This window comes from Hipposideros armiger, unplaced genomic scaffold (assembly GCF_001890085.2).
Source record: "Hipposideros armiger isolate ML-2016 unplaced genomic scaffold, ASM189008v1 scaffold_121, whole genome shotgun sequence".
Lineage (NCBI taxonomy): Eukaryota > Metazoa > Chordata > Mammalia > Chiroptera > Hipposideridae > Hipposideros > Hipposideros armiger.
This window is the reverse complement of record NW_017731471.1, coordinates 942,745-963,508: the sequence shown is the minus strand read 5'-3', so window position 1 is coordinate 963,508 and position 20,764 is coordinate 942,745. Positions and strand designations below refer to the sequence as shown.

General features: G+C 36.3%; 2 protein-coding genes across 4 annotated transcripts in view; both read right to left on the bottom strand.

The window, feature by feature from the left end:
* Positions 1 to 20,764, bottom strand: part of ATP7A (ATPase copper transporting alpha) — a 137,243-nt gene that overhangs the window by 28,592 nt on the left and 87,887 nt on the right. For all 3 annotated transcript variants that reach the window (XM_019648195.1, XM_019648198.1, XM_019648197.1), the window contains 6 exons: positions 19,694 to 20,419; positions 13,728 to 13,934; positions 9,002 to 9,165; positions 3,286 to 3,447; positions 913 to 989; positions 496 to 721 (listed from right to left, as the gene is read on the bottom strand). In XM_019648195.1, the coding sequence (XP_019503740.1) occupies positions 496 to 721; positions 913 to 989; positions 3,286 to 3,447; positions 9,002 to 9,165; positions 13,728 to 13,934; positions 19,694 to 20,419 (1,562 nt within the window). The remainder of the gene's footprint in view (positions 1 to 495; positions 722 to 912; positions 990 to 3,285; positions 3,448 to 9,001; positions 9,166 to 13,727; positions 13,935 to 19,693; positions 20,420 to 20,764) is intronic.
* On the bottom strand, positions 7,945 to 8,388 carry LOC109385692 (double homeobox protein A-like). Its single transcript, XM_019648199.1, has one exon. The coding sequence runs from the start codon at positions 8,386 to 8,388 to the stop codon at positions 7,945 to 7,947; it is 444 nt and encodes a 147-aa protein (XP_019503744.1).

Here is a 20,764-nt window from a genome sequence, read left to right as displayed (position 1 = left end):
ATCTCAAAATAAGGGTTGACAATATACAGAAAGTAATGAATTTAGGTGCCAGGAAGAAATAATAAAAATAATAATATAATATAATTATTATTATAATTATTTTACTTTATATAATAAAATAATAAATAAATAAAATATATTTATAATATATTTAATATAATATGAATATAATTAATTAAAAATACTAAATAATATAAATATAATAATTTTAAACATAACATTACATACAAAGCAGATATGAATGCCAAATCATATCTTCAAATAAATATGAAGTAAACTCTCATTCTATGCTTTGTCATTAAACAACATCATTAGGGGTTAAGTGGAATTTGTTATCTACTTGAACCACTCAGTTTAAGATCATTTTTGTAAAGCATCCAGCATAAAATGATTGGACTTCTGGCTAATATCTGCTTTGCAATTGAAAATGTCTTGCCTGCCACATTTTAGCTATTTTTCATTATTAAAAAATATACTTGTTAACATTTCACTTGCCTGTACAGGTAAACACAATAAAAGGGATAGCAAATTCATAATGGACAATCCTGGCAGGATCTGGCGCTCCAGGAACATAGAAGAATGAATGTTGATCATTTCTTCTTGACTCATGTTCTGATTATGGTGAAGAGTTGCAAGGTGGTGGTCCATGACCATCATATATATCATCAGCCCCATTACAGGAATACAGAAAAACAAGCTCACGAGGAAGGACCGTCTCCATCTTATGTAGAAAAAAAATAATTTTAGTAAGTAACTAATGGTTAAAGAGTCTACGTACTATAGAGACATACAAGTTGTGACCACGCCACTGTGTATAAGGATTATATTGTAAAAACTGACATGCTAAGAGGATGTTAAATTTGTAACGAAGAGTCAAAATCTGTTTTTCACTGACACTCCAAAAATACTTACTGTCTTATTTCTCGTTTATGGTCTAGGTGGCTTGCTGACCGATCCTTCTTGACCAAAGAAGCTTCAAAACCTAAGCTCTAAAGTAAATTCATGAGAAGACAATTATTTCACTGAATGTATAAATACTATGTAGAGAAATTCTAAGCCATGTTATTGTCATTAAGAACAATTCAATTCAATTATTGAGTGCAAGTCACTCTGGGGAATATAAAGATGAAGATGTACTTCCTAGATGCAAAAATCCTCAACCAAATATTAGCAAACCATACTCAACAATACAGTAGAAGGGTTATACACTGTGATCAAGTGGGATTTATTCCTGGGAAGCAAGGACAGTTCAATACCCACAAATCAATCAACATGATACAACACATCAAAAATACCAAGCATACAAATCATATGATCATATCAATAGATGTAGAAAAAAACATTTGAGAAAATTCAACATCCATTCATGACTAAAACTCTCAGGAAAGTGGGTAGAGAGAAAACATACTTCAATATAATACAGGCTATATACAAACCCATACTCAATGGTGAAAAGCTGAAAGCTTTTCCTCTAAGATCAGGAAAAAGACAAGAATGCCCATTCACACCACCTTTATTCAACATAGTATTGGAAGTCCTAGCCACAGCAATGAGAAAAGAAAAAGAAATAAAAGGTACCCAAATTGGAAAGGAACAAGTAAAACTGTCACTATTTGCAAATGATATGATACTATATGAGGTTGGAAAATTAAGTTCACCAACTTGTTGCAACAATGTTGCTAACCTTTTTTTGATATCAGAGGGATTATTCATTATGAATTTGTACCAACTGAACAAACAGTTGAACCAAGTTTACATATGGTTGTGCTGAAAAGGCTGTGTAAAATAGTTAGACGACCTGAACTTTTTGCCAACCATTCATGGCTCTTGCATCACAACAATGCACCAGCTCACACGGCACTGTCTATGAGGGAATTTTTAGCCAGTAAACAAATCACTGTATTGGAACACCCTCCCTACTCATCTGATCTGGCCCCCAATGACTTCTTTCTTTACCCAAAGATAAAGGAAATATTGAAAGGAAGACATTTTGATGACATTCATCAAGGGTAATATGATGACAGCTCTGATGGCTATTCCAGAAAAAGAATTCCAAAATTGCTTTGAAGGGTGGACTAGGCACTGGCATCGGTGCATAGCTTCCCAAGGGGAGTACTTCGAAGGTGACCGTAGTGATATTCAGCAATGAGGTATGTAGCACTTTTTCTAGGATGATTTCACGAACTTAATTGTTTAACCTTGTATGTAGAAATACCTAAAGATTCCACCAAGAACTATTAGAACTAAGAAAGGAATTCAGTAAAGTTGCAGGATACAAAATTAGAATACAGAAATTTGTTGTGCTTGTATACACTAATAACAAACCCTCAGAAGGAGAAATTAAGAAAAAAATAACACAAGCAAAAATTTTCCTCAATGAAACAAATTTTTAAAAGAAAACCACACCCTAAGTAAGACTCACATAACCATAGACAGTAACACACTATATTTTCAATTGCTAAGGAAAATGCTGCCATCTAACATCTGTTAGCAGTGTAGTACAGTGAAAACAGCAGGCCTGAGCTTTGGAGTCTGAAAGAGTAGGCTCAAATTCCAGCTATCCTTACTAGCTGTTTGACTTTGGTCAATTAACTTCTCTTAACCTGAGTTTCCTCGCCTCCAAACTGAAGATAACCTCACTGTTGTAAGCATCAAATTAAGAGTTGAAGCATTGCAATGTTGGTTACTGATACATAGTAGATACTCCATAATTCTAGCTTCACAAAGATGTTAGTGGTATTATTATCTATACTAATAGGATCTTATCTGAACTATTAATATGCTTCACATCACAGGACACCAATGCTATACCACATTGAAACTTTTAAGGCACTTCCACATATACTACCACTTCAGATTTACTAAAGAACACAGGATGAATTTATCACAAAGGAGTTTAGTCTTTAGATTTCTTACTTTAATGTAAATTACTTGCTTTGACCTAACGAACAATAAAGCATCTAATAGGATGCTTCACTTTCTTAGGGATTAACATAAATCTTACTCATAACAAATTGTATTTTACTTCCATTTTCTAAATACAATGGTTTTACTTTAAGTCTGGTCCTGATTAATAATGCAATACTTGTATGTCTTTGCCTAACTTCCTGACAAATACCCCCATAAAAGGGCAGACAAATTTACATTAAATTTTGAGACAGATGCTGTCTAGAGTAACCAAAGGGGTCAGATTTTTTTCATTGTGTCTGATATAAACCACAAGCAAGTCAAAGGGGAGCTAACTGAATAGGCAAGAATGCAGCAATGCAAAGTCTTGGCACTTACTTCAATTATATGGATAATATCTCTGGGGCCAATAATTTCTGGATCATATTTAATATGTGCTTTGTTGGTTGCCAGGGCCACAGAACAGTAGAAGATCCCTCTGTGTTTTGTGAGGGTAGACTCTATTTTATGTACACAGGAGGCACACGTCATTCCTCTCACCTGTTAAAGACAAAGGCTTTGTTATTCAGAAATATACTTTTTCCTCCATTAAACATGAGTCATTACTTTAAACTAAAACAACACTTGTAACACGGGATTAACACACAAGATGTTATTTGTACTATTAATATGCTTTGGATATGACCACTAGAATGCTGCTTTCACATCACATTGAACAAAGATGGTTCAACTGCAACAGGATAAACAGAAGAGGATCTGATTAAAAGTCTCCCTCTTGCTGTCACTACTCATTGATAGAGGATTTGACAAATCATTATTTCTTGTGTTCAATGCCTTGCTTCCCTCGAGATTGTTTTCATCCTGCTAAAGTATATAGACTTAAGTATTACTTTTAGTAAAGGTTAGTGAGTGATAAAAGTGTTCTACCTTTGTTTAACAATGTATTGTGCCCTATGTGGTGAGTGAGGTTATAGCTCGTTTGGGTATTCACTTCTAAAGTGGAGGGGCGCAAGACTTCTGAAATGACTGTATGAGGAGCTCGGCAAATTCTTTCCCCAAAAAGCAATGCGAAAACTGGGCAAAATGTCAATATCAACCACTGAAAGACTTGGGGAAGTGACCAAAGAGTATACAAAAAATTATGAAACATTTATTCAAGAATATCTACTGTAGGGATATCAGTAATGGTAGAGGAAGAATCTGTGAGAATTCTCTCCTCCATGAAAGCAATGAGAAAACTGGCAAAAAAAATTTCAGGACCAACTTTTTTCAGAAATTTGGAGCTTAAACAAAAAGCTTATAGCAATCCAGGAAGCGTTTATTCAAGAAAATCAGTTGAATCCCAATAAAAACAGTAAGCTACATGGCATCATAACTTGCCTTATTTCCATCCCCTCCCCTTGAGCTCTGTGGTAGCCATGGATGACCAGCAGCCCACACTCACAGAAACAGCATCAGGGAAGCCACCAGACAGGGCAGAAAAGGGTTGCAGCTCCTTCAAAGCCTCATTCTCAGAGAACTGTTATTATTTGACCTGAAATATTCCACTTGCAAAGATGTCTGTGTTTGCCCTGACTGGAGCTCAATGAGTGCAAAAAGCTTTTTCTCCCTGGGAGAATTTGTCAATTAGAGGCAATTATTTAACCTATGGCTGCCTGGGCCAATAGATAACAGTTGGAGCAAACAATAGGCTAATCAAAAAGCCTAAGGGCCGGCCGAGTGGCTCAGTTGGTTAAGAGCTCGCTCAAGGGTTTGAGCTCTAAGCAACAGCGGTTTGAGTCCTGCCCAAGCTGAGCTGCCGCAGAGCTGCCAACAGGTGGCAGGATGGCTCAGCTAAAACAAACAAACAAACAAACAAACAAACAAACAAAAAGCCTAAAAGAAAAAGCTGGTAAGTGAACTGTCCATAAAAGCTCCAACATATTCCTAGGAATCTAGAAGGCCATGCACATATATAGGGTTGTGCACATGTCCAAGTTTGTGTGAATTCTCAGAAGAGACCATCTAACCTCTCACCTCAGGCTGACCTTTAGGCTCTGTAGAAGCAGGAAGTGAAGGCTAAGGCAAAATTGTGAACTGCTGAGTATTGAAGGCATGCTCCAACATTCACACAGAGTTCCTCAGCAAAGACCGGGAGACTTATTGGTTTCAGGTATTAAGAAAATCTGTCCAAGCATTAGGTGACCACTGAGCTAATGAAACAGAGCCTTCAGTGGCCACATACAACAAAGAATACAGACTTTATGGTATTAGTTCAGAAAAATCACTAAACAAACAATAACAATGACAAACAGCAACAACAGCAAACCCTGAGGAGAGGGGTAATACCATAGTTGTCACATTATATTTTCAACAACAACAAAAAACTGTGAGACCATGCAATGCAACAAGTATGGTCCAGACGCAGCAAAAAAGCAATCAATAGAAACCGTCTCTGAGGAAGCCCAGACACTAGACTTACTAGACAAAGATGGTATGTCAACTATTTTAAATATTAAAAGAAAACATGTCTAAAAAATTAAAAGAAAGCATGAGAATATTTCACCAATAAAGGATATCAATAAGAGACAGATATAATTAAAAAGGCCCAATGGAAAGTCTGGAATTGAAAAGTAGAACAACTGAAATGAAAGCAGTACCTAGAAGGAAATTTCTAGTTGTAAATGCCAATATTAAAAAGTAATACAGATCTCAAATAAGCAACCCAACCCTCCACATTAAGACAATAGAAAAAGAAGAACAAACTAAACCTAAAGCAAGTAGAATGAAGGAAATAAAGATCAGTGTGAAAAGTAATAAAAGGGAGGACAGAGAAAATCAGCAAAACCAAAAGTTCAACAAAATTGACAAACTTTCTGTAGATGTCTGACCACTGCGTTGTACACCTGAAGCTGAATAATATTGAATGCCAACTATAATTAAATACATATATCTCTCTCTATATATAAATATCTATCAATTGATCAATCGATAGATAGATAGATATAGCCACAAGATATGGAGTACAGCATAGGGAATATAATAAATTGAATTGTAATAGCTATAAAGGATATCAGAGCGGTAGTAGATTGGGGGAGGGGGTTATCACTTTGTGAGGGGTGTAAATGTCTAACCTATTACATTGTTTTGTACACTTGGAACTAATAAAACAATAAATAATAAAAATAATTTACAAATAGAGAAAAAAAATTGACAAATTTTTGTCTAGACTGACCAAGGGAAAAAAGTAGGAAGACTCAAATGATTAATATCAAGAATGCAGAGTGACTGCTAATAGGTATGGGGTTTATTTTGGGGGTGCTAAAAATGTTTTGCAATTAACTAGTGGTAATAGTTGCACAACTCTAAGGATATACTAAAAACCATTGAATTGTACACTTCAAAAGAGGTAGTTTTATGATATGTGAATTATATTTCAATAAAGCTATTACATTTTTAAAGTCTTTAAAAAATAAGAATCTAGCCATTCTTTTTAATAGCTGCTTAGTATCCCACAGTATGAATGCAACATAATTCACCAAGTCTTCAATAACTGACATTTAGGCTTTTTTCCTATATTTTGGTATTATAAACAATAATATAATGAACATCTTCGAACATGTAATTTCATACATATGCAAATATGCCTGTTGGATAAGCTCCTACAAGTGGAACTTCTGAGGCAAAGGCTATGCACAATTTTACTTTTGATAGATATTGCCAAATTCCCCTGTTGAGAGCTTGTATCAATTGACACTGCAAGAGCAATATATAAGAGATCACAAACACAATGTTAACAAAATTCTTTATCTTTGCCAATCTAATACGTGAAAAAGGGCATTTTAGTGCAGTTTAAAATTTGCTTTACTCTTATTACAAAGTGAGGTTGAACATCTTTTCATGTTTAAAGTGGTACTGTTTTAGTTTTTCTATGAACTGTCAGTTCATATGCTTTAACATCTTTCTTTTGGGTTGCTGGCTATTATTGATTTATAACAGTTCTTCATATATTAGAAAATTAACTTTCATCTGTGATATAAATTACAATTATTTTACTTGCCTTTTGACTTTGTTTATGGTGCTTTTTTCCCAAGAAGAAATTTTATGTACCTGAATTTATCAATCTTTTCATTTATGGGTTTTATATGATATTTAGAAAGGCCCTTCCTACTCTAATATTATTTTTTTCAATAATAAATTAGGTGTTAATCACTGGGGAAACCTGGGTAGAGGCTACATGGAAATTTTCTGTACTGTTTTTGCAACTTATTTGTGAGTCTAAAATTATTTCCACAATGGACTGATAAACTTATGTATAAAACAAATACAGTAAAATGTTAATTGTAGAATCTAGGTGGTGTGCATAAGGGTATACACTGTATAATTTTTTTAACTTTTCTGATGTCTGAAATTTTTATATTTTTTACAACTCCAAATATTTCTTCTAGTAATTTCATCGTTTCATTTTTCATATTTAAATTTTTGTTTGAGCTGGAATATATTTTGTTACAGGGTTAAGTTTTTCATATTTTAAAAAATGATATGAATAAGTTCATTTTCATTTGGGGCAGCCGGTTAGCTCAGCTGGTTAGAGTGCAGTGCTCGTAACACCAAGGTTGCTGGTTCGATCCCCACATGGGCCACTGAGTTGCGCCCTCCACAACTAGAATGAAACAACTACTTGACTTGGAGCTGATGGGTCCTGGAAAAACACACTGTTCCCCTTCCCCCACCAAATAAAAAACCTTTTTCATTTTCTTTGACACCTGCTGAACTGTGGAGCCAGGCTCCGTCGGTAGGGCTGTGTGGTGCCTTGTATCTGTCTGCCTCCTGATGTTCTGTTTACCATGAGCCAGAAGGCTCAGCTTCTCAAGAAGCTAAAGGTATGTTTAGAAGGGTATGTTCCCAGGATGAGAGAGGTTTGGAGCCCAGGCTGATGACATCAAATACACTGAATTTATCTCTTGGTCCATTCTGTTCTGGCTTCAGAGAAATAAGACAGTTGCTAGTGAGATTGGTGCCATTTGGTGTAATTTCTGTACCTTGAATTCCCTCATCTCAGAGATTTTGTTCCTGGTCTGGTTTCTGTGCTAAGAGCTCATAAAGTTCTCTTTTTTTCTGGACATGGAATCTAGATCTTCGATTTTGAAACCAAATTTGGACTCTTGACTCTGGAACCCCAATTTTCTTAGAAAGTTGCTCTATGGAATCAATCCCAGGATAAGGATTGTTTGTAAATGCTGTGATGAGGGTGTATAACTGGGAGGAAGTGTAGCTGGTACAACACCATCTATCTTCTCTAACATGAATCTTCTCTTCAGAGTGATCTTGGTCTCGGCTTGCTTCTAAGTCCTTCTCAGGTTCTGCTCTTTTCTGAACTCGGTGTCTAGCTCTTCGATTCTGAAACCAAATCTGGATTCTAGACACTTCAGTGTCGATTTCCAAAGCAAGATTTTGTTTGGTAGCATAACCTGGGTAAGGTTTTTGATTGAATGCTTTCATGAGGATTTTCAACTGGTCTTCTGTGAATTTGGTGTGGCTTCATCTATGATTCCTGTGGTCTTGTTTGGAGAGTTGTTTGGGGCCATGTTAGAATAGAGTTCTGAAGCTTTCAACTGGGCTAAATTTTTCATCTTAATTGTTTAAATTATACAAATAAAATTTAATTTGCTGGGTTGGAGAAAATGATCATTTGAAATCAATATGCTGCATCACTTCTTGGCCTTCCTGCTAAGATCAAGTATAAACCAATATGCTTTTCACCTGGTTTTATGACTTCATTTATAAAACTTAAGTCTTTAATGCATCTGGAATTTATTCTTTTACATGCTACTAGGCAGGAATCGTATTATATTTTTAAAAGTTGATTTTTCATTTATTCAGTCACACCTAATTTTGCTTTTTTTATTCTTAATAGAGATACGATGATTATCTTTTACATTCCATGCTTGAAGGCCACCATTAAGTCATTATCTTATCTTTCCATTTTCCAGTTTCCTTAACTTTCCCTTTACATCTTATTTTCTCAACCTTTAATTATTCTTGGAACTCTTTTCTGAATCCTCATTAAGTTTTTCCTGGAAATTTTATTAATTACACAAAAATTCTTACTTACAACAAGTTCCAAAACACCATCCCCTTCATCGGCATTTTCTATCACAGTGGTTCCAAATCCAAGCTCTCGGATGAACTCGGCTATTATCGGGGGTTGTACAACAGCAGGATTATATCTTACTTCTGCCTTGCCAGCCATCAGAGCCACAAGTACAGAATATATTCCTAGGAGCATTAATAAGAAAGACAATTAAGATAACACTCCTTATAAAAAGAGTGATGTTATAACAGTTTTACTATTTTTTTCATTTAACTGTGAAAGGAATAAAGTGAATCTAGAGAAATTTATTACTTAACTTTTCTATAGTCTTGAACACAAACCAAATAAAACTATTTGAAAATGGGGCCTTAGGTTTTTAAACATTTTATTATGGAAATTTTCAATTATATGTATATATATATATATATANTATATATATATATATATATATATATAAATGAGAAGAACATAATAAACTTGATGTACTAGATCACCCAGCTTAAACAATTATCAATAATACCTGGTCAAACTCGTTTCATCAATATTCCTGCCCACTGACTCCCTGCCCTCTACCTTAATTATTTTGAAGCAAATCCCAGGTACCATATCATTTCATTATGTAAATATTTAAATATGTATATCTAAAAGATAATGACACTTGTCTTTAAAAAAATAATACCATTATCATACCTAAAATAATTCTTCAATATCATCAAATATCCAGACAATATTCACATTTCTGCAATTGCTCTATAACTTTTTATTAATTTAAGTTTGTTTGAATTGGGATCCAACTAAGACCCATAAATTGCAATCAGCTGAAGCCATATCATGTAAATATAAAACATTTTTAGAAACTAATACGACAGAGTCCTAGAGAAAGAAACTCATGCACTTAGGAAATCAATGCAGTTGTAGCAAATAATCCAAGAATGTACCAACATACTCATTACAATATTATCAAATAATAGTAATTTATTAAAATTCTCAAGTTTTACTGTCAGGCACACACTGATCTACAATGCTCTTATTCCTAGAATAAAAAATTGCCACAGAACTTGTTAACAGAACAAAGGAGTTCATTTTATAGTAGTCATGCTGTTCTCTAGGGCAAGCCTTTTGTTAACAACCAACCTACTTCTCTAGCCAGCTATTGCTGTCCTTGCCAGGAAGAAAATTAATTCCACACAGCAGAACTGGTAGCTCATTCTAGGAATCTGTGGCATTTGGTAGCTACCTGACAGGGAATAGGGATCAATAATCCTTATGTCAGCTCTGGGGTTTGATAAAATGAAAAAAAATCAAATATTAATTTACTAATACTTTTTAATAAGACAACAAAGAATCTAATGTAATCTAGTTTTCTACATAAAGTGCTTCTCTGGGCTTTGTGGGTACCAAACAATTCAGAGGATTGGTTTAGAGAAAAGTGTCAGTAATATGAGACACGTTATAGATAAAGTAGGAAAAAACTCATTTTGCTTCAGTTGAATGTAATCAATAGTCAAACAGAAATAGAAGGAAAACACTGATTTTTCAAGTTTCAAAAACAGGATTCATACGAGGTGTGATCAACAAATATGGTGAATGCTTAAATTAAAAAATATATATTACAGTAAAAGACACACTGCCATGAATTCCCCTCAAAATACTGCCCCTCTCTTCGAACACACTTATCCCTTCGTTCTTGCCACTTTCTGAGGCAGTTCTGGACGTCCTCTTTTGTGAGTGTCTTTAGCTGCACTGTTGTGGCTGCCTCAATGTCTTAATCAATTCAAAACCTTTACCTTTCGTGGTCATTTTGACTTTGGGGAAGAGCCAGAAGTCACGTGGTGTCAGTTCCAGTGAATAAGGTGGATGAGGACACACTGTAATGTTTTTATTTGACAGAAATTGCCATACCAGAAGTGATGTGTGACATGGAGCCTTTCCATCATAATAAAAAAATATGAATGCTGCTACCAAGTGCCATCCAATGGAAAGGCAGAGATCTTCAATACAGGAAGCGGCACATCGAACCTTAGTAACAGTGCGTGACAAGTTTCAACTTCTTCAGTGCAGTCAGTCGGATGAGAGTTAGGAGAGAAGATGTGTTTTAAAGTGTGCCATAATTCATCCTCCATCATCATAATACTCCGTGTCACACATCACTTCTGGTATGGCAATTTCTGTGAAATAAAAACATTATGGTGTGTCCTCATCCACCTTATTCACAGGATCTGGCACCATGCAAGTTCTGGCTATGCCCCAAAGTAAAAATTATTCAGGACATCAAGGCAGACACAACAGCACAACTAAGACACTCACAAAAGAGGACTTCCAGAACTGCTTCAGAAAGTGGCAAGAATGGTGGGATAAATGTGTTAGAAGTGAGAGGGAGTATTTTTCTTTTAAGATTTTATTGGGGAATTGGGGGAAGGGTACAGTGTTGGGGAATTGGGGAAGGGGAACAGCCAAGTTGTTGTCCTTCAAACTTAGTTGTGGAGGGCGCAGCAAGCTCAGCTCCAAGTCCAGTTACACCGCTCAGCTCAAGGTGCCATGTTCAATTAGTTGCGCGTGGGTGTAGCCACCATCCCATGTGGGAGTCGAACTGGCAGCCTTGTTAAGAGTGCATGCTCTATCCCCTGAGCCACCTGGGCATCAGCTTAGCTCAACGTGTCAAGTTCAGTCTTTAGTTGTGGGTGGGCATAGCCCACCATCTCAAACAGGCAATCTTGTTGTTAGGAGCACGTGCTCTCACCAGCTGAGCCATCCTGCCATCTGTTGGCAGCTCAGCGGTAGCTCACCTCCAGCGCAGCTCACTGGCCCATGTAGGAATCAAACTGGCGACCCTGTTGCTCAGAGCTCACACTCTTGAGCAAGGTCTTAACCAACTGAGCCACTCGGCCAGCCCGAAAGGGAGTATTTTGAGGGGGATTAATGGCAATGTGCCTTTTACTGTAATAATTTTTTATTTAAACATTCTCCGTATCTTTTGATGACACCTCATATGTATATAAATTATGGATAATTTTTTAAATTCTTACTTCAAACTATAATTAGAACTCTTTCTATTCATTTTAAGAAATAGAATGCAGTCTAAACTGGGGGGAGACCAGTGTTATTTAGTTAAAAAATAAGTGAATGCAGTGGCCTAGCTGGGACAGAATATAGACAAGATAATATTGAACTGCAGATGGCTCTGTGTAACATGCATTTTGTTATAATAATGTTTCCACCTTTATATATACAGCAATTCTACTGGCCACAGGCCTGCATTATTACTACATATACTTTGAGTTGTTTCCCTAATAGTGGGGATAATCTTATATTAATCTTACATATTTGGCCCTTGTAACTAACAGCATGTGAACACACAATGCAATATACTGATGACGTATTATAGAACTGCACACTTGAAACCTATATAATTTTATTAACCAGTGTCACCCCAATAAAGTTAATTTACAAATATCAGTGTGATGAAAGCCAAACAAAAATAAAAACAAAAAAACACCTGGGGCTAGGGCTGCCTAAGTACCAAACTTATTATTTCAGTCCTATTAAACATAATTACATATCTCTATGGTTAACAAATCTACTGTCATACTGTGAAGTCTAGTAACATGACTGCAAATTTATAAGCTAAAACATCTGAGTGTGACTGAATAAAAAAAATGTTGTAGAGTATCTAGGATTTTATAACCTGAAATTAAAACTTGTACACAAAATTAAGTAACTTATGAAATTTTTTACTACAACTAAAGATCAGTGATCAAACTGTTGGAAGCAAACAATACAATTCTAAATAAACTTGTTTTTGGTTTCATGCTTTGCCTGGGTATAGTAATACTGAAACTTAAGGATTTTAATTGTTTGTTTTTCACATAACTTTATCAGGAAATGTATGTTTCTTAAAATCCATTGCAGCCAAGGTCCATAAAGAATAGTAATCTTATGTATTTCCTTCTGCTATTTTCCTACAAATTCAATTGATATTAAAATGTGACTGGGCCGGCCAAGTGAAGCATTGGTTAAGAGCTGGCTTGGGACGCCAGCTCTGGGCAGCAGGGCCCCGGTTCGGATCCCACATATGAGGGCCAGTGACACTGCCCTCTACAGCTAAGATGGTGAGCAGCAGCTCGACCTGGAGCTGGGCTGCCATGAGTCGCCGGCGATGGCGTAGGCTGCAGCTCCTGTTGCAATGGGCTGCCATAAGCTACCGCCTGTGGCTGACAGCCAACGTGAGTGGCCGGCAGCCGCTGTGAGCGGCCGTCCAGAGGTTGGCGACCGATCTGCCTTATCCGGGAAGAGCGCAATGACAATACCAACATGGGCCAGTGAAGCGACGTCCTCCACAACTAGACTGAAGAACAAAAAGGACAGCAACTTGTCTGTTCCCCTCCCCCAATTCCCCAATGAAAAAAATATTTTCAATAAATAAATAAATAAATAAATGAATAAATAAAATGTGACCATGAGGCAAACACGATAGGAACTATTGGGTTGTCGGGAAAGTCATGACGCATTTTTGCATTGAAAAACATAGAAAAAATATGTCATGATTTTCCCGACTACCAAATAAATCTAAGGGAACAAAATACTAACAAAAACTGGCTGTCAGAAAATCAATGTTGTCCTGCACATCACTGACAGTCTTTATGAGGCCTTGGTAAGGATCATAAATGTGGTAACAAAGCACACAGGAGGACAAAAAGGACAGGGTCCTCAAACTAGAACCTAAAACAACAGGCTTTAAGAGTCTCACCTTCTTCTCGTCTTAAATTCCGTTCAATGTTTGCTACACAGGAAGCACAAGTCATACCAGTGACCTGTATGTAACACTTAGATGAAGTCTTTGCCTCCTCCTTGTCATCAATTGGTATCATCATTTTAGGATAAAATTCATTAGTTGAGGTCAAAAGTGGCATTTCAGATGAGGGCTGAGCTATTACTACCAATGGTTCATTTGTATCTGGTGAACAGGAAAAGAGTTTTATCATTTGAGGTATTCTCCAGCTGCATCCTTGTCATTCATCACAATCCACTCCTTTAGGCACTTACAATCCATTCCTTTAAAACCAGCATGGACCTAGAGCCCTCAGCAATGTTATCTTTGCACTTTCTAGGAAGTGACTTCCAATCTCAATGTTGACCATCCCAGTTCGGAGGAAAATCAGAACTGAATAAACAAAACTTTGGTTATAGCAAGTTCTTCCAGCCATTATTTCCACCCCAAACCCTAGGTAGAGAGTAGTTTCTTAATGGATAGCTCTTATTTTTATAACAAATTTTTATCATCATGGTAACAATTTACATACTGGCATTAAACCAATTTGTGACACAGTAAGTGAAACAAAAAACAATTTACAAAACAGCACTGCAGTATAATGCTAGTTAAAAAGAATTTGAGTGTATGTATATACGAAAACATGCATACGAAAGCCTGGGAGGCTACCAGCCAAGCTATGAATGGTGGCTACTTCTCGGGAATGTGGTTAGAGCAGGAACAGAATGACAAATTAACGAATTTCCTCTATAGACACTTCTGTACTGTTTGAATTTTTAACACTAATATATAGTGCTTTTAAAATTAAATTTTTTGTGGACAGTGGGAGAAGAAGCAAGGAGGAGTAAGTCAACAGCAATCGTCATTTTGCACAAAGGAGTATTTGGAGAATCTGTCCATAGAATGTTTATGGACTGTGGAACAGTGGGAAGTACCTATCATCCCAATAGCTCCCTTGCAGTCTCAGAAAATCTGCCATTCTGTTTTAGTTTAGCCAGTATTTAGTTTATTCCAGTATTAATCACCTCCGAGGAATGAACAAATTATTATCTCTAGCATATCCATGCACCTGCAAAAAAAGCTAAAGATTTTTTTACTCTCCTGTAGAGACAAGGAGGAAAATAAGTGATGTGGGAGTTTCTACTAATTTGGACAGCCCACAGAGGAAGCCCTACATAGCCAAGTTGGTTTTCAGGATGTTAAAGAAAGACATCTTTGAAGAAACTTTAACATAAGCCTGGCATTTCATTAATTAATAATGATATACACTCCTCAAATCAGTATAATAACAGCTCTAAAATTTTAATACACATACAGTCACCTGGGGGATCTTGTTAAAATACAGATACTAATTTAGTACATGTAGGGTGGGGCCTGAGATTGCTTTTTCACTAAGCTCCCAGGTAATGGCAGTACTGCCTGTGTGGGTATAGCAAAGGTCACTGAATAGTAAAGGACTAGATTCGCCCAATTCCGAAATTATTCAGTCTCTGCTCTTGAGTGAATCACTTTAGAAAACTATATTTATTCACTCAAATTACAAGAGCATTATTTAGAACATAAAGGTCAAAATTTACCACATAGTACCAATATGTTAAAGAACTCAAAAAGCAGGCTCATTTGCCCAAAGGAAATAGCTTTGGCTTTGAAAAGCAAAACCACTATTTTAATCTAGCCAAGGTCATACTTCATTCTCTCATAATTACTATCAAGACTTAATTTTGAACTTGGATAATGAAAAAAAACAAAGTTTATACTGAAAATTACTTTAGGTCTTGTTCCAGAATAAGTTATTTCAGAGGTAACCCAGAATACCATCTGTAATTTTCACATTCTAGAAGTACAGTATTAAATTAAGCCACAGAGGTAGTCCCTTTTGGTTACCTTAACATGACATCTCAACAAAGATCCCTAAAAAAATGACCTTTACCCCAGTGAGTGTGGCAAGCAGAAGAGCAAAAGCTGCCATCTTCCACAGAGGCAGTGCATTGCATGTGTTAAAATGCCACAATAAATTAAATGGGTATAGTTTCTTTAAATTAGCATTTCTATAGCCTTTAGCAACACTACTTATGCCTAAATGAATTCAAAAGGATGGTTAACTTTCCTGGACTTGAGGCACAAATCAGAAAAGATTCCAAAAATTTCAAGAAAGGATTTCCAAACTGATCCTCAAAATTGATCGAGTCAGTGTCTGAAGTAATGTGAAGAATAAATACATAATTAGAAAATGGCTTAAAGAGATACAGTGAGCTAGAGCAAGACTGACGGGGAGAGCAAAGATATGGAGCACTGCCCTGTGCTCCCTGAGAGTATGTCCTAGGCCTCTAGGCCCGTGTCAAACTTGAGCCCGCTCTTCATGCTGAAGCTCAAGATCAAGCAAACAGGCCTTTTTCCCCAGAAAGAATGGGTCTGTGTCAGTCCACTGTTTGAGCAGTGGGCGGAGATGCAGAATGGCTTGGTCCCACACTCACTCATGCATGGCAGTTAAAATGGGGAGGGATATCTTGGCAGGGCCCAGGCAGCAGCTGACCTTGGCCTGCACCTAAGCACCTCCAAAGAGGCCCCAGAACCAACACACCCGGTGGCCAGCTTCAGACCACTCTAGAGCACCACCTAACCACCTCCACAAAAGACATACCCAAAGGGCAGACTGAGAAAGCACCAGAGTTAAAGTGAACCCTGCTTTGTAAGGTCAGCTTCTGTACAACAGTTCCTCCACTGTAGTCTTGGCCAGTCCTCACAAGCAATCCGCCTAAGTGTCAATCCCTCCCACCAACACGTAAACAGCAACCAAGGCTCAACTACAACAGGAGGGCACACACAACCCACACAAGGGACACACTTGGAGCACCCAGCTCAGGTGACCAGGGAGACTGTGCCACTGGACCCCACAGGATACCTATTATATAAGGCCTCTCTACAAAGCCTGGGAGACATAGCAGCTCTACCTAATACATAGAAACAAACACAGGGAGGCAGCCAAAATGAGGAGACAAAGAAAACATATCCTAAATGAAAGATCAAAACAAAGCTGCAGAAAAAGAACTAAACAAAATGGAGACGAGCAATCTACCAGATGCAGAATTCAAAACACTGGTTTTAAGGAAGCATAAGATCTCAGGAAGAACTTCAACAAAGAGATAGGAAACATTAAAATGGAGATAGAAAACATAAAAAAAGAACCAGTCAGAAATTAAGAATACAATAACAGAAATGAAGAATACATTAGAGGAAATCAACAGATTAGAAGCAGAGGTTCGAATCAGTGATTTAGAAGGTAAGGTAGCAGAAAACACCCAATCAAAACAGAAAAAAGAAAAAAATAATCCAAAAAAATGAGGACAGTTTCAGGGGCGTCTGGGACAACATCAAGCATATCAACATTCATATCATCATCAAGGGGTACCAGAAGGAGAAGACAAAGAGCAAGGAATTGAAAACCTATTTGAAGAAATAATGACGGAAAACTTCCTTAACCTGGCAAAGTATTATAAATAGATATGCAAGCCCAGAAATCACAGAGTCCCAAACAAGATGAACCCAAAGAGGTCCACACCAAGACACATCATAATTAAAATTACAGAGGTTAAACACAAAGATAGAATCTTAAAAGCAGCAAGAGAAAAGCAGTTACGTAGCTACAAGGGAACTCCCATAAGGCTGTCAGCTGATTTCTCAACAGAAACTTTGCAGGCCAGAAAGGATTGGCAGGAAATATTCGAAGTGAAAAAAGCAAGGACCTACAACTAAGATTACTTTACCCAGCAAAGCTATCATTTATAATTGAAGGACAGATAAAGAGCTTCCCAGAAAAGAAAAAGCTAAAGGACTTCATCACCACCAAATGAGCATTACAAGAAATGTTAAAGGGACTTCTTTAGGAAGAAAAAGATAAAAAAAATATATGAAAAATAAAATGACAATAACTATATATTTATCAACAATTATTTTAAATGTAAATGGATTAAATGCTCTAATCAAAAGACAAAGAGTGGCTGAATGGATACAAAAACAAGACCCATGCATATGCTGTCTACAAGAGACTCACTTTAGATCAAAAGAAACACACAGACTGAAAGTAAAGGGATGGATAAAGGTATTTCATGAAAATGGATACAAACAAACATAAGAAGCTGGGGTAGCAATACTTAACAAATATACTTTAAAACAAAGGCTGTAACAAGAGACAAACAAGGATCCAGTAGAACCACTTTTGGGTATTTATCTGAAGAAACCCAAAATGCTACTTTGAGGGGACATATGCATCCATATGTTCATTGCAGCATTATTTACAGTAGCCAAGATGTGGAGGCAGCCTGGGTGTCCGTTAATGGGTGAATGGATAAAGAGGAGGTGGTACATATGTACAATGGAATATTCCTCGGCCATGGACATGAATGGGTTCTTGATATCTGCAGCAGCATGATGAACCTGGAGGGTATTGTGCTGAGTGGAGTATGTCAGACAGAGAAAGACAGATGACATGTGATTTTGTTTATATGTTGAATCTAAATCACAAAATAAACAACCAAACAAAAGAGAAATAAACTCATAGATACGGAGAACATTTTGATGGCTGCCAGATGGGAGGGATTTGAGGGGATGGGTGAAAAGGGTAAAGGGATTAAGAAGTACAAATTGGTTGCTTTAAAGTAGTCATGGCGATGTAGGGTATTGCATAAGGATTATAGTTGATAATACTGTAATAAGTATGTATGGTGTCAGATGCATACTAGATTTGTCGGGGTGATAGATGGGAGGGGGTTGGTGGGCAGCGTGAAAAGGGAGAAAGGATTAATACAAATTGGTAGTTACAAATAGTCATGGGGATGTAAAGTAAAGCATAAAAATATAGTCAATGATATGGTAATAACTATGTATAGTGCCAGGTGGGTACTAGACTAGTCAGGGGGATCACTTCTTAAATTATATAAATGTCTCACCACTATGCTATACACCTGAAATTAATATAAAATAATATTGAATGTCTACCATAATAATTTGAGCATGTGTTTATATAATTTTTATGCTTTTCAGTTTTAGTGAGCTTGTAAAGTGTATATTATTATTTGATATTCTTTACTATGATCAGAAGAACAAAGGTTAATGATGACATTGTCTGGAAATTAGTTGTACTATTTTTCCATTGTTATTTACAGCAAGAAATTTCATTAGGGCATTCCCAGTTTAATTCAAGACTTCATTCAATTCCAGTTCAAAATGGCAAGTTTACATAGGCAAATTCTATTGGTTTCAGTTCAAGGTAAGAGCTTTCAGGAAATAGGAAGAATTTGGGCCATTTCTAGAGTCAGTTTAACCTTGAATGCCTAAATTTAAAACTACAGTTAAAATTCTATGATTTATTTCTACCTTTTTATTTCTTTTTAAAAAAACATTTGCTTCTCTCCTTACATATACATAACTACATACTACATACACAAAAAAAACTTAAAATACATAGGAAAGTACATTGGAAATGTATCACCATTATCCTACCATTCACAAATAACCATTATTAAAATTTTAGTTCATGTGCTACCAAGAATTTTATCCATTCATATACATAAGTAACATACACATGGCATAAATCTTTATACATGTGTTTATAAAATTTTGATAATAACTTTATAGCTTTTTACATTTTAAATTAACAAAATATTTCAGACACTCTCCTGTGGCATTAAGTATCTTTAATACCATAATTTTTATGGCTTTATAACAATTTCATCACATGATGTATCATGATTTATTTAATGTTTCTAAATAATTATGCAAACATCCTTATACACCTTTGTATACATCACTGACTACTTCCTTAGGACTTATTTCCAAAAAGTGGAATTACAGTGCCTATTACTCATTTCTCATTGATAAAAGCCAAAAGAATCAGCAAAATGGAGATAAAAGAACATAGAGGAATCCAAGAAAAAAGTGATGATTACCTGACAAGGTAGCATCAAATCCCATGTCTTCTATTGATTCTCTCAAAGTTTCTGGAGAGGTTAGTAGAGGATCATACTCAACAGTTCCATTACCATTTGCAAGGGATACTCGTATGGATTTTACACCTGCCTTTTTTGATATGACACCCTCAATCGACTGAACACAAGAATTACACGTCATGCCATCGATGTTTATCACGGTTTCTTGAGTCAGAGGCTGACTGACTATGTTCAAAGGAATCTTTTGAAGAGATGAGCTGGAGGGAGAGTTTGAGGTACTCTCAACTTCACTTGTAATACTAACTCTATATTGCCCTGGTGGTAGGGCCTCTATTGCTTTTTTCAGGGTTTCTGGAGAGACTAAGCTTGAATTGTACTTTACTATAGCAGATTTATTCTCTAAAGAAACTACTGCACTGCTTACATATTGGAGTGTAGATAAAGCACTTTCAATATTTGACACACATGATTTACAATGCATGCCATCTATGATGAAAGTGACTGTGGAATCATTGGTATATGACGGACTCCTTTGCTGTGACCCTTCTGAGGATTTGACTGATGTGTTCTTCAGACGTTCTATATCAATCACTCCCAATTTGAGGTACTTAGGCTGTTTTTTGATGAATGCTGGGAAGCCCACAGCTTCAATCTGCTTTTTTATTTCCTCTACTGTGATAAGATGAGGTTGATAAACAATAGTAGCTTCTTGGTTGTCCAGGGAGACTAATTAATAAAAAGAAAGAGAATTACTTCAGTTATTCCTGGGTCACCTTAGAAAACATTCTGTAGACTAAATCAATACCACACACAACTGTTTCTCTCTCATCATTGTCATTATCCTTTCTAAAACTATTTCTGTTCTTTTCAGAAAATCTTAATGACATAGACTGGAAAAAAGAAAAAGATACCTCTTTTTCTGCATGCCTGAATAGAAATATAGTAGAGGTAAAGAAGACACCACACTAAAGAAGGCATGCTGTATTGAAGACCCTGAACTCCATGAATCGCCACCCCAGCTGCCTTCTCTGCTAGTTCAAGACTCGTGTAACTTTTAATTATACTCATTAA